This window comes from Aquarana catesbeiana, linkage group LG01 (genome assembly GCF_042186555.1).
Source record: "Aquarana catesbeiana isolate 2022-GZ linkage group LG01, ASM4218655v1, whole genome shotgun sequence".
NCBI classification, from domain to species: Eukaryota; Metazoa; Chordata; class Amphibia; order Anura; family Ranidae; genus Aquarana; species Aquarana catesbeiana.
In genome coordinates this window covers 229,096,315-229,110,808 of record NC_133324.1, presented here as the reverse complement: position 1 = coordinate 229,110,808, position 14,494 = coordinate 229,096,315, and the positions used below count along the sequence as shown (strand labels likewise).

The following is a 14,494-nucleotide window of genomic DNA, read 5'->3' as shown; positions in this document are numbered from 1 at the left end:
CCGTCACACAAAATTTGAAAGCTGGTTCTCAAATTTTCCGACAACAAAATCCGTTGTCCTAAATCCCGATCGTGTGTACACAATTCCGACGCACAAATGGCCACGCATGCTCGGAATCAAGCAGAAGAGCAGCACTGGCTATTGAACTTCATTTTTCTCGGCTCGTCGTACGTGTTGTACGTCACCGAGTTCTTGATGACCGGAATTTCCCACCAACTTTGTGTGACCGTGTGTATGCAAGACAAGTTTGTGCCAACATCCGTCGGAAAAAAAACATGGATTTTGTTGTCGGAAAATCCTATCGTGTGTACAAGGCATTAGTCATTTTTTTCCCTATATTTTAAATTACTGTACTACAAGTAAAATTTAAAATACAGTAATTTAAATTATAGGGAAAAACTTCTTCCTTTCTTTGCCCATAATGCTGTCATAAGTAAGGATTGGCCCTGTGTTACCAGTGGGAAGAGAGGATTTCTCAGAAGTTTGGAAACTGCAGATCATCCAGTCTTCATCAGGAACTAACTTGATTGCATGATGCTGTCTGGTCTCAACCCACAGAGGTGAGTGGGAGCCACCAGATTCTTACAAATGTCTCTACATAATAGTTGTTATATATGGCTATCATCTTTCATCAGAATTAAACTTCAGTACTAGAAAGAATTTCAAAAGCAATGATATCAATCATAAGCTCACCATATGGGACATCAACATCCACCTGACCCAGGAGTAATCATTCATCCAAATTGAAGTGAGTAAAAAGCAAAAGTTGAAAAAAGGGCATGAGCAATACCATGACAATGGACGAGGAATGGGTAACAGGCAATAAATGAGGAGCAACAAATAGCATGTGATAAGTGATAAACAGTGAATAATGAACAATAACTTCAATATTAAGGTGCGCAAACAGTTAATAATGCAGGGGTAATAAGTGACCACTATGGAACAAAGCACTAAGAAAGCATAGAAAATAAACACAAGCAAATAATACTAAGAATGAATTAGCTAACCATCAATAATAGTCCATTAGGATTTTTTCACGTAATGCTGTATGTTAGCTTTACCTTAAAATAAGACACTCAGCTCTGCTAAATAACTACTCGCTACACAAAGCTTTCTTTCCTCTGAAGCTGAAAAATTCAGAGTGATGATCTAATATAAATTAGGATTTAGGCAGATGTCCAGCCACCCACTGCTCTCAGGGGAGACCTTGCTTTGTCAGTTTGGAAAACCTTTTCAGATCGTACTGTTCTCCTACAAGGAACATTGTGCAAATTGTGTTTTTCTAAAAACTTCACTCTAAATCAGTAAACACAAGCATCTATGTACCTCAGAGAGCCAATTGTTCTTGAACAGGACATACAATCTGCATGCATACTGTAGTTCCATGGTGACTTCTCATGGGACAATCAAAGCCTTTGTTGGATCATGACATTTGACTGGCATGGAACACAGTTTAGCGCAGTGCACATAAATGATTGCAAGTGTTTTTAAGTGTACAATACATGGATGACCTTCAAGAAAAGCCTTCAGTTAGTCCAAATTTTGAATTAAATTGCAGTTTTCCTGCATAATTCAACCCTTGTAAGCAGAAAGTTCATACTGAAGCATGTTAGGCAAAATAGGAAGGACAAAACAAAAAAGAAGAGAGCACAAAGCCGCCCTAGTGTAACTCGGCTTTAATATGGTAAAGATAAAATCAATACAATGGTCAAACTCACATTTTGTGAAAATATATACAGCATAAGGATTCCACTGTAGCCACACTCCTAAAACCACATAAAGATCCCGACAGGGAAAGGGGGAGCCGTGGACTTTCAACTTAGCTGCCCGGATCCTGAAAGCAAATCCGAGGTTATCCACCACCATGTTTGACATGAAGATCCTAATGCGCATACACCCGGTCCAGCCGGCGCTGCTTTCCAAGGACGCACAAACCCACATGAGCAGGATACAGGGGAAAGAGAGTGAGGACGTCACACAGTTGCCATGACAATGCGTTTCAAAGACAAGGCCTCTTTCCTCAGGTCATTGGATGTGCTGCCAGGATCTGGGCAGCTTGGTTGAACGTCCACGGCTCCCCCTTCCCCTGTCAGGATCTTGGGGTGGTTTGAGGAGTGCGGCCACAGTGGAATCCTTATGCTGTATCTATCTTCACACAATGTGAGTTTGACCATTGTATTGTTTTTAACTTTACAATATTAGAGCCGAGTTACACTAGGGCGGCTTTGTGCTCTCTTCTTTTGTGTTGTGTCTAGATGTGTTCCTGCCACCCGGAGGATCCATAGAGAGCAGCAACACCCTTCGACTTGTATAATTTGCACCAATAGCCAGCTGGAGGGTTATACTAAACTGTTGAGCTCTAACACTTGAATGGTACAGTGAAATAATCCAAATACATGTGTAAAATAAACACATGTATATTGGAGGTTGACTTAGTTCACAACAGAGAGAAGGCTTGTTCAATAGACCGTGACCCATATCCAAAATCCCCTATATGGACATTGGTTGGGAATACGGATACCACACACCTGGTTCCCCCACGATATCATTCTAAGGCTTATTTTTCTCCTTTTGGAGGTAAGAGCTTTGTGAGCATTACGTGGCTGTTTAGTCACGAAGATCCACATCTTATAACAAGGATGTCTATTTAGAAGATTTGTCACTTTTATGGACACTTATGATAGTTGTCACTAATTGTTAGTCCTGACCTGGACCTATTACCGGTATATATTTATATATTTTTCATCTTACTTGATTTGGATCATATTTATTGTGTTTATTTTACACATGTATTTGGATTATTTCACTGTACCATTCACGTGTTAGAGCTCACTCTGAAATCTGCGCAGATCATTATTATTATTTATTGTTTTTTTGTTTAGTGTACACTTTAGATCTAGCAGCGGTTTCATTTATTTTATACTTATAGTTTGGATTGTTTATCACTTATTTAGTAGCGCGAGGGACCTCGCTTTAATATACTAAACTGTTGATCAGCGCACCAGCTAGTTTTTTTTGTCTTGATTTACAAAAGGAAGGACACAGGTCTTGAAAAAGTTCAAACACAGGCTAAAATACATGTCAGGTGGCATGTATACTGTTCTTCCTATGAATTAGTACATTCCACATCTTGCACAGATTAGAATTTATATACAATGTATTTAATGTGCTGGGGCTATTGAATTAACTAAAAAATAATTAGCGATGGTTGACTCTGTGGAAAAACAGTATAAATGATAATCTTTAAAAATAATAAATGTCTACAACTATCAAATTAGCACTATGACTTTGGCTTCCTTTATGTCACCTCTGGTTTCTTAAGATTGCTAGTTAAAAAAAAAAGCATTTTGAAAAGATTTTATTTGAACTTAAAGAGGTAACTATGTAAATGCAGAATTATGTACTATAAATATAAGGGTGGACTTATATTGATGAAAGAATGATGGGTGATGAGAGACCTGTCATTGCCCCAACTGCCACATTGTTGGGACCAAGCTTTGCAAACAAAGTGCTGAATGTGTAGCTGTTGGTTCATTGTTTCTTAACATAGGTTGCTCTTAAGAAAAGTTTTTCATCATGTTATTACTGTCTAGATAACCCTTATCTAATCTGATCCAATCTAGCCTGATCTGAAAAATGAAATAGCTTTTTATCAAGGGGTTACTAAGACCGACCATTCACGATTTGAACCATTAATGGGCAGTCTGAATGTACCAAGTTATTTGATCGATCAACTTGGGTACAACCAGCCTGCTGGATTCTCTTGCGATTATTGCTAGTGGCTGTTATAGCCGCTAGCGATAATCACTGTCTTCTCCCGACAGACAATTGCTCAGCAGGAGGCATTCCACTGTCAGTACTGTCTGTTGATGGGGGAATCGTGCGAATTTCTTTCGTGCAACACATGGTTGCAGAAAAGAAATTCACACAGTGTATGGCCTGCCTTAGTTATGATTTTTTGCAACTGGTAGCCTTGTAAAACAAAGGCTTTTTTCTAAATACTCCAGGGTGTAGTTAATCAGTGATGCAAGGCTTACAATAAAATGTGAAACTGCGCTAATAGACTGATATAGATGACAATTGACCATTATAGGGTGCAAAAAAAGACCATGTGAATATATGGAGCATATAAATAATTGCTCATAAAAAATATGCATTCAATACATGTGCAAAAGTGCATAATCATGTGCATCAGTGCAAATTCTGAGACATGTTAAAAAGTCCATATAATAAATGCGATGACCACCCAAGTGCTGATGAGTATTAAAAGTTCATTGATGATTAAATATGAAGTGTCAGATCCACCGTCACCAAATATAAAAGCTGGCTGCTTACCAAAGACCCATGACCCCCCGCTACAGAGGGTCTGGGTAAGCTGTTAAGGGATAATCACTCCGGACCACCATCAAAAACCAGACAGCTCCGCTATGTTGAAAAGTTGGGGGCCTTGATATCTGATGAATCAGTAGCGGGTCAGCAAACCCTCAGCACGGAAAGCTTTCACTTTGATCTGAATGGACGATGACAGGTTCTCTTTACTGCCAGACACCCCTAGGTGACTAAACCTTCTCTCAGATCTCCTGTAGGGGGCCCTGGAGCCCACACACTAGACAGATCCAATCTCACATTCACCTCCAGTGTTCTCCCTGTGCATAGTACTAACAGAAGCTGCTCATGCTGGAAAGGACCTAGGGGGACCTCCCCCTAGGTCCTCCCCCTAGGTCCTTTCCAGCATGAGCAGCTTCTGAGAGGAAGTTTAGTCACCTAGGGATGTCTGGCAGTAAAGAGAACCTGTCATCGTCCATTCAGATCAAAGTGAAAGCTTTCCGTGCTGAGGGTTTGCTGACCCGCTACTGATTCATCAGATATCAAGGCCCCCAACTTTTCAACATAGCGGAGCTGTCTGGTTTTTGATGGTGGTCCGGAGTAATTATCCCTTAACAGCTTACCCAGACCCTCTGTAGCGGGGTGTCATGGGTCTCTGGTAAGCAGCCAGCTTTTATATTTGGTGACGGTGGATCTGACACTTCATATTTAATCATCAATGAACTTTTAATACTCATCAGCACTTGGGTGGTCATCGCATTTATTATATGGACTTTTTAACATGTCTCAGAATTTGCACTGATGCACATGATTATGCACTTTTGCACATGTATTGAATGCATATTTTTTATGAGCAATTATTTATATGCTCCATATATTCACATGGTCTTTTTTTGCACCCTATAATGGTCAATTGTCATCTATATCAGTCTATTAGCGCAGTTTCACATTTTCTTTTAATTTATGTTTTTGTTATACATAGGGACTGCAGCTTTTTAATTTGTTTATATATTTACCTATGCGCAGTTTTATCTTTTTCCTTTTTACAATAAAATGTGTATGTAATTATTTATATACATGTATTATACCCTACAGTGCAGTATGATGCTTACCGTTTCTACCGCCTCGCCCAAGAAATTATCCGACAGTGCCACCAGCTGGTCACAAAGGCGATCAAAGTGTAGATCGTCTTTGATTGCCTTTATGGCCTTGGAGGACCAGAGTGACGTCAAGATTTCAAGTAAACTATTTTTTTTTCTTTAAAGCAAAAGATCAAGATATTTTTTTTTGATCTTTTGCTTTTAAAGGTAAAGAAGCGATTGGGGGTCTTTTTGACCCCAGATCTCTTCATAAAGAGGACCTATTACAAGGGTATTTACATTCCTTGTAATAGGAATAAAAGTGATAAAAAATATTAAAGGGACAGTGTAAAAATAAAAAAATAAAAAATTCTTATCCATTTTATTTAAGAGCCCCCATCCCTCCATGCTCTAAGCAGAAGCAAATTTGTAAGTCACGCATGTATATGTAAACTGCACCACACATGTGAGGTATTACTGTGAACATTAGAGCACAAGCAATAATTCTATCACTTGACCTCCTCTGTAACTCTAAACAGTTAACCTGTAAACGCATTTAAGACGACGTCTATGGAGATTTTTTAAGCACCATAGTTTGTCTCCATTCCACGAGTAGGTATCTATTAATTTGGCATAACATAATCTTTCAAAGTATACAAAAAAATGGGGTATATATTGTGTTTTTTTTTTTAATTCATTAAAATGCATTTTTTTTAAAATTGCATTTGAAAAACTGCGTTAATACCGTGTGACATAAAAAAATTGCAACAATCGCCATTTTATTCCCAAGGGTCTCTGCTAAAAAAACTGAATATAATGTTTGGGGTTATAAGTAATTTTCTAACAAACAAATACTGATTTAAACTTGTAAAGGCTGGGTTCACACTATTGTGAATTGGATGCGGGTTCCCCGCATTCAATTCGCAATAGCAGGAGATTTGACTCGCTCTCTATGAAGCCGGGTTACATATCTCTGCTGCGGCTCTGTTGCAAATTCGCACAGGAGCCCTGTCTGTCTTTTGGTCCATTTCAGGTCCGAATTCAGCTAAAAATTCGGGCTGAAATCGGACCTGAAACGGTGAACGGGGACGCACCGGACCTCTGCTGTGAGCTGCATGCAAAGATAGTGTGAACCCAGCCTTATTCTCATATTACCTCCCTCACTCTTCTGCTTCTCCTAATCGCTGGAGATATTTCCCCAAACCCTGGGCCTCCCTTATTTAACTGTGCCCAACACACCCATCACCCTACACCCTCTGGCAGTAGACGCAATCTACACAATTTAGTCTCCATTCCTCTTCTTCCCAACGCCAGCCTTCCTCTCACCTGCGCCCTCTGGAACGCCCGCTCTGTCTGCAACAAACTCACTGCTGTTCATGACCTCTTTGTCACTAATTCCTTTAATCTACTTGCTCTCACCGAAACCTGGCTCCACGAATATGACACCCCTTCTCCTGCTTCCCTCTCCCAGGGTGGCCTTCACTGGACTCACTCCCCTAGGCCTAATGGACGCAAGGGAGGTGGAGTGGGATTCCTCCTATCCCCCAGAGCACCTTCCAGGTTATTCACCCTCCTCCCTCTTTTTCCCTCTCATCATTCGAAGCCCACTGTATACGTCTATTCTCTCCTACTTCCCTAAGAATTGCTGTGATCTACCGGCCCCCTGGACCATTATCGACTTTCCTTGTTGAGTTTTCTGCCTGGCTACCCTACTTTCTCTCTTCGGATATTCCCACAATCCTTCTCTGTGATTTCAACATCACCGCTAATACAAACACTCCTGCTACTTCTAAACTTCTTAGTCTAACCTCTTCATTTGACCTGAAGCAATGGGTACAGGCTTCTACTCACTCTGATGGCAACACCCTTGACCTTGTATTCTCCTACCTATGCACTCCATGCAACTTCTCAAACAATCCTTTTCCTCTCTCCGACCACCTTATTAGTTTCTCTCTCCCCCTGTCTTCCACCACCTTTCCCTCCAATCGCCTAACCATCACCCGTAGAAACTTTCGCAACTTCAACTCCTGTCTCCTCTATTCTGCTACTTACCACCTCTATGACAAAATCTCTCCCCTGTCCTGCCCCAACCAAGCCATGTCCATCTACAATAAATCTCTGTCCTCCACCCTGGACAAGCTCGCTCCCCTCACTACACGCAGAATCAGGCCTCGACCCCTACAACCCTGGCAAACAGATGACACTAAAATTCTCAAAAAACGTAGTCGCGCTCTTGAGCGTCTGTGGCACAAGACTAAGTCTCTCAAAGACTTCAACCAATACAAATCTGCCCTCCAAATATACTATTCTTTCCTCCACACTGCCAAGCAAACCTATTTTACAACTCTTATTAACACTTTCTCATCCAATCCCCGTAAACTCTTCTCTACCTTCAACTCTTTACTTTGTCCTCCACCGCCTCCGCCCACTGACTTACTCACTGCTCAGGAAATCGCTAATCACTTCAAAAACAAGATTGATACAATCCGTGATGAAATCTCCATTCTACAGGTAACTCCCCCAGCTAAGACCCCATGTCAACAGGTACAACTGACACTCCCCCTATTCAAATCTACTACTACAGATGAAGTTGCTAAACTCCTTTCTATCACCCACCTAACCACCTGTCCCCTGGACCCTATTCCCTCTCAAATGCTACGGTCACCCTCTGACCCCATCCTACACTCTCTAACCCACATCTTCAATCTCTCCCTCACCTCTGGCATCTTCCCCGATGCTTTAAAACATGCACTGGTCACCCCATACTCAAAAAGCCGTCCTTGGACCCTACCAATCTTAACAACCTACGCCCAATCTCCTTGCTCCCCTTTTCCTCTAAACTCTTTGAACGCCTGGTTTACAACCAACTGAGTGACCACCTCATTAAAAACAACCTTCTTGATCCCCTTCAATCTGGATTTCCCCTCAACACTCCACAGAAACTGCTCTTATAAAACTCACAAATGACCTACTAACTGCAAAAACCAACGGACACTATTCTGTACTCCTACTTCTGGATCTTTCAGCTGCCTTTGACACGGTTGACCACCCCCTCCTCCTCAAAAAACTTTACTCCCTCGGTCTCCGTGACTGTGCTCTTCAGTGGCTCTCATCCTACCTATCCCAACGCACCTTCAGTGTCACTTACAATTCTACTTCCTCCACTCCTCTTCCCTTCTCTGTCGGGGTCCCCCAAGGTTCTGTTCTTGGACCTCTTTTATTTTCAATCTACAACTCTTCCCTGGGTCAGCTGATAGCCTCTCACGGCTTTCAATATCATTTCTATGCTGATGACACACAAATCTATCTCTCCACCCCTCAACTCACTCCATCAGTCTCCTCACGCATCACTAACTTACTAACCGACATATCTGTATGGATGTCACACCACTTCCTCAAACTCAACTTGTCCAAAACCGAGCTTATAATATTTCCTCCCCCACGTTCCTCTTCCCCCGACTTCTCTGTCAAGAGCAATGGCAAAACCATCCACCCGTCCCCACATGTCAGGGTACTAGGTGTTATCCTGGACTCTGAACTCTCCTTTCAGCCCCACATCCAATCACTTTCCAAAGCTTGCCGCCTCAACCTCCGCAACATCTCTAAACTACGTCCCTTTCTAACCAATGAAACCACAAAGCTCCTGATTCAATCCCTGGTAATCTCTCGCCTTGACTACTGCAACTCACTCCTCATTGGCTTACCTTTAAACAGATTATCCCCCCTTCAGTCCATCATGAATGCTGCTGCCAGACTCATCCACCTTACAAATGGCTCAGTGTCTGCTACCCCTCTCTGCCAATCCCTCCATTGGCTACCACTCGCCCAACGAATTAAATTCAAAATAATAACAATAAGTTACAAAGCCATCCACAACTCTGCCCCCAGCTACATCACTAACCTAGTCTCAAAATACCAACCTAATTGCCATCTCCGTTCCTCCCAAGACCTCCTGCTCTCTAGCTCCCTCATCACCTCCTCCCATATCCGCCTCCAGGACTTCTCCCGAGCCTCGCCCATCCTCTGGAATTCCCTACCCCAATCTGTCAGACTGTCTCCAACTTTATCCACTTTTAGGCGATCCCTGAAAACTTTCCTCTTCAGAGAAGCCTATCCTGCCTCCATCTAACAACTGCACTATTTTCTCCAATAGCTCATCCCCCACAGCTATTACCCTTTGTATAACTTGACCCTCCCTCCTAGATTGTAAGCTCTAACGAGCAGGGCCCTCTGATTCCTCCTGTATTGAATTGTATTGTACTTGTACTGTCTGCCCTAATGTTGTAAAGCGCTGCGTAAACTGTCGGCGCTATATAAATCCTGTATAATAATAATAATAATAGAGAATTTTCTCTAATATTTTTTGGAACTGCTAAAAATCTTAACCTGTGCTAAGGGAAATCGGAAAATGTATGCATAAACAATAAGTAAACTGGCTAATGCCGCGTACACACGACCAGACTTTCCGGCAGAAAAGGTCAGACGGAATCATTCCATTGGACATTCCGATCGTGTGTGGGCTTCATCGGACTTTCTCTTTTGAAAATTCTTACGGGCCTAGAAATAGAACATGTTTCAAATCTTTCCGACGGAATCAGTTCCTATCTGGAAAACCGCTCGTCTGTATGCTGTTCCGACAAACCAAAAACGACGCAAGGTCAGCTATTGGCTACTCGCTATTGAACTTCCTTTTTCTAGTTCCATTGTACGTCATCACGTTCGAAACTATTGGACTTTGGTGTGATCATGTGTAGGCAAGTGCGTTTCAGCGGAACTCCGTCTAAAAAACCGTCAGAGTTTATTCTGATGGAAAAACCAGTTGTGTGTACGCGGCATAAGTGTTCAGTTAAGGGCAATAAATGAAATCATTTCTCAAATGAACTAGTTAAAATCTTTTGTAACATATACACAATGTAAACCCAGGAGGAACATATCTGATTACTTTAGAATTTCACAGATGCCATGTTATGGGCTTTTCTATTTCCTGTTTGTAATTTCCCCTTATGATTAATGCAGAGCCACTTTACCTGTGTTTGATGGAGTTTCCCAGATCTCTTCGTGGAATCTGTGGAGACCAGCGAGGCACTGATAGTGTGTCTGAAAGCAACAAACCATGATGAGTACAAGACCAATAGCAACCCACACCTCACACCATAAACCCAATTACAGAATCAATGATTTAACTTACAGACTATACACCTTATATACTGTATGCATTTGATATGTTATCAGTGAATTCAGCATAAGTTCAGGTATCCCATTGCTGTGTTTTTAGAATACTAAAGGGATCAGGGATTCCATAAACATTTGCTAATCTCATTCAACACAGCTAGCCATTTTGATAAATTTTCAATTTGATAATGTGCTAAAATTACGAACAGATCATTACTGAATTCGTCCACATTAGCTGTAAAGTCTAATGAATATTCTAGCTTTGTGCTGCTACATATGCTACACAGAAACATATTTTTTTTATGGTTTAACCTGTAAGTGCAGATGAACTTGACTCTCTTAATGCTGTCTCAATAGACAAAAGAGCACTACAGGCCCATCTATGATTTTTTTTTTATTAACTTGGGATAATAATATCTATCTATGCTTCATTAAAATGACTCTGTTTAATAAATATAAATACAATTATTGAATGATATTTTCAATTTTCATATCATAAAATATCTTTCTGTGGGAATTACCATATATTACAACTTATCTACAGATGTAATGCACTCCACTCTTTGACATATCTAACCCACACAACATAAAATATAGCCTTTTTTTTCTTAAAATAAAACCCAATAAAACAAAATTATTGCACACACCTTCAAGCGTTTCAGTAAGAAATCTGAAAGTTGCTCATCATTGACTTCTATGTATCTATTGCTAAAATAGTTATCAGATAGGGAAACAGGTTGATGTATGGCAGGGGCATTGTGGTTAAATTTCAGGAGGTCCAGAATTTTTTTTATTTCTTTCTCGAGCAGAGGTCTGAATCTTATACTAGTGCTATGACTCAGATACTTCACATCACAACCCCCCCCCCCCCCCCCCATTTACATCACAGAGCCCCATTCACATCACAGTCCCTCTTAATATCACAGCACCCACTTCACCTCACAGTACCCCCTCTATGTTAGGTCAGATTTCTTCAGATTTACATTAAAAAATCTCTATTTTTTTAGTAAAAAAAATCCGTTTCCAGCAGGCACATTTTTAAACATATGGCATTGTTCTATCAGGAAAATGTTTACACAAGATACGTTTTTGCTGTCTTCTAATACAATGGGAAAATAAATACTACTGTTGTATTTTTGGGCAATGTATACATTTTTAGTTATCGCCATTGATCTGTCAAACTTTGGACCCAAGCTGTATCACTGTTTATGCCAGCTTCCCTCCACTGGTATATAGCGCTTTATAGTTAGGTTATGGGTTGGCTTTTCTTCATTGTCATGTTTATTTTTCACTTTTGCTGTGTTTATGGTCTGTTGGTATTGGATTGGTGTTGTGTGCATTAATAAACTTTGTTTTAATCTTACTCAGTCTGATTTCAGTTTCCTAAGTAAAGCTAAACTTATCTGGTCATCCCTGCTGCCGCTGGATACCTGTATTTGGTATTCCTTACATCCCTTTCACATCACAGTCCGCCCCTCCCATCACAGCTCCCCCTTCACATCACAGCTCCCCCTTCACATTCCAGCCCGCCACCCCTACATAACAACCCCTCCTTCACTTTAGTGTCTTCAATCCTCCCTTCACATCACAGCACCCTCAATCACAGACACTATTTTTTACATCAGTGTCCTCAGACATAGGTAGATGGGCCTCCTGAGTGGGGCTCTACTGATTGGTTGCAACCATGAGACAAAGGGCTTGCGGTGCAAAATGTAAACAATCCCCAGAGGCCGAAGCTGTTGGATTAAGAGAAGTATGCATCTCTGGAAGGGGGGGGGAGGCGGACTGTTAGCTCAGCTTTAAGGGGCAAACAAGAAAGTGCCCTCATCCTTTAAACTCCCTGCAATTACAGAAAAATACCTGATGATGTGCCAGAAATGCACTCAGCTCTTTCCTTTTGTGGGCCAGCAGCACATGGGATTTTGAGGACTTAAAGTGTTTGTAAAGTCACTTTACATGACTTTACATGAATTACCTCCGAATTACTCAGCCAACAATTACAATGTGTGTGGTTTTTTTTAAACGAAGAGACTAAATACCTTTTCTCACACATCTGTGTGATCACGTGACTCCCTCCGCTCTTCTTCCCTGATCTATGGAGAGGCGTCAGCTGGCCAGCTAAGGGGGGTCACGTGACTGCACAGCAGCAGTGTGGGAAAAGGTATTTAGCCTTTTCATTTTAAACACATGCACTATAGTTATTTATTGGCAGTGTAATCCAAAGGGGATACATGTATGTTTGCTGCATATTGCAGCTATTGCAGCTGAATAGCAGAGGGAGGGGTGGGAAGGATAGATGCTCTAATGCTGACAGGCAGGGAGGGAGAGGGAGAGGGGGAGAGATTCAAAGCAGAGAGTGGGCTGACAGAGGCACATGACCTGACCACAGTATCATAGCTCAGTAGGTCAGCACAGACAGGGTGACACAGGAACAGGCATGATGAACAGGTATATTACAACATAGGAAGAGACAAATTACACAGCACATGCACTGTGCTATAGATCATGCCTTAAAGGAACAGGATCTTTTTTTTAGGGTTACACCCACTTTAAATTTACAAGATACAGTTCAGCTCTGCCCATTTGTCTTTTGTTAAACTACCGAATATACCCTCCTCTCCTCATCTCCACAACAAAGGGACTAATTACTCTGTAGTCCAAGATAAGAACTGGGAGGGCTAATTAGACTCATTGAGATGAAACAGAAAGGACACAGAACAGCTCTAGATTTCTGACATGATCAACAGGTATTCGATTGCTGTGATTAAACAGATGTAACAAAATAAGAGAATTTAAGTGTTAAGGTTTACATACACTTTAAGCAGATATGCACCATATATGACTACGTATATATTATAGAAAGAATAGCTAACTGTTGCTGCTGTCCAAATAGATGCAATCTGTTTATCTGTCTTCCATTCACCAGGACAACCTGGGGCAAATGACCACCGGCTATTAACTGCACAGCATGAGGATTGTTTTGGTTTTAATTATAGATGGGTCCTCTGAACTTTCAGAGAAAAGCTCTGGGACAGAAGTAATTGAGTAAACTCTACTGTCTGCATCCCTGGATTTCTCTTTAGTATCAGTTTGTGAGTTTTAAAGGTCAACAGAGAACTTCATCTAAACCCATACATCAAAGTTTATTATCTAATCTCATATACACTCTATGTTTTTTTATATAAGATATATGTACATGTGCATGTTTGTCTCTCCACAACTTACATCAAACTCCAGAACTCAAGCCGAGAACCCCAGAAAATATAGTTAGTTATTTTATTTAGATTAGGGGTTCCTCAACTTTTTATTCTGTGGACCCAAATAAATAAATTGTTGCTGCACTGGGTTTGAAAAAAAGCGATTATACCAAAATGTCATAGCTATATAATAAAAAACAATCACGCAAATTGTAATTAATGCAAGTCTAAATTCAAAATACATTAAAAATGCACATGAGAATTACTGAAGAACAACGTTTATCTAAACCAAGGTTCCATGGAACCCTAGGGTTCCTCCAGAGGTTGCTAAGGGTTCCTTGAACAATAAACAATGTCTGCCTCTCAGATACATTCCCACTGACACCATTGATCTTTTTAGCTATCTGTAAGGGGGGAATTCTTTCCTATGACCACAGGTGTAAGGAGCATTCTTTCCACTGACCATCACACTAATGTATCATGAGTTGTTAATACAGTATTTTTTTAGCAGGGGTTCCCTGAGACCAGAAAGTTATTTCAAAGTTTCCTTTGTATTGAAAAGGTTGAGAAAGGCTGAGCTAAACTGATGATAGGATGCCATCTACAGCTACTGTCTTACAAGCTGACTTTGCCTAGTAGAAAACTACCCTTCCACAGTTGAAATACTGTTCTTTATACTTGCTGTCTTACCATTAAATAATTTAATGGGTTTGTTTTGTT

General features: G+C 40.9%; 1 protein-coding gene across 2 annotated transcripts in view; it reads right to left on the bottom strand.

Annotated features, from left to right (window-relative positions):
* KSR2 (kinase suppressor of ras 2) overlaps window positions 1-14,494 on the bottom strand; it is a 707,775-nt gene that overhangs the window by 271,312 nt on the left and 421,969 nt on the right. For both annotated transcript variants that reach the window (XM_073625662.1, XM_073625672.1), the window contains exon 6: window positions 10,433-10,502. In XM_073625662.1, coding sequence (XP_073481763.1) covers window positions 10,433-10,502 — 70 coding nt within the window. The remainder of the gene's footprint in view (window positions 1-10,432; window positions 10,503-14,494) is intronic.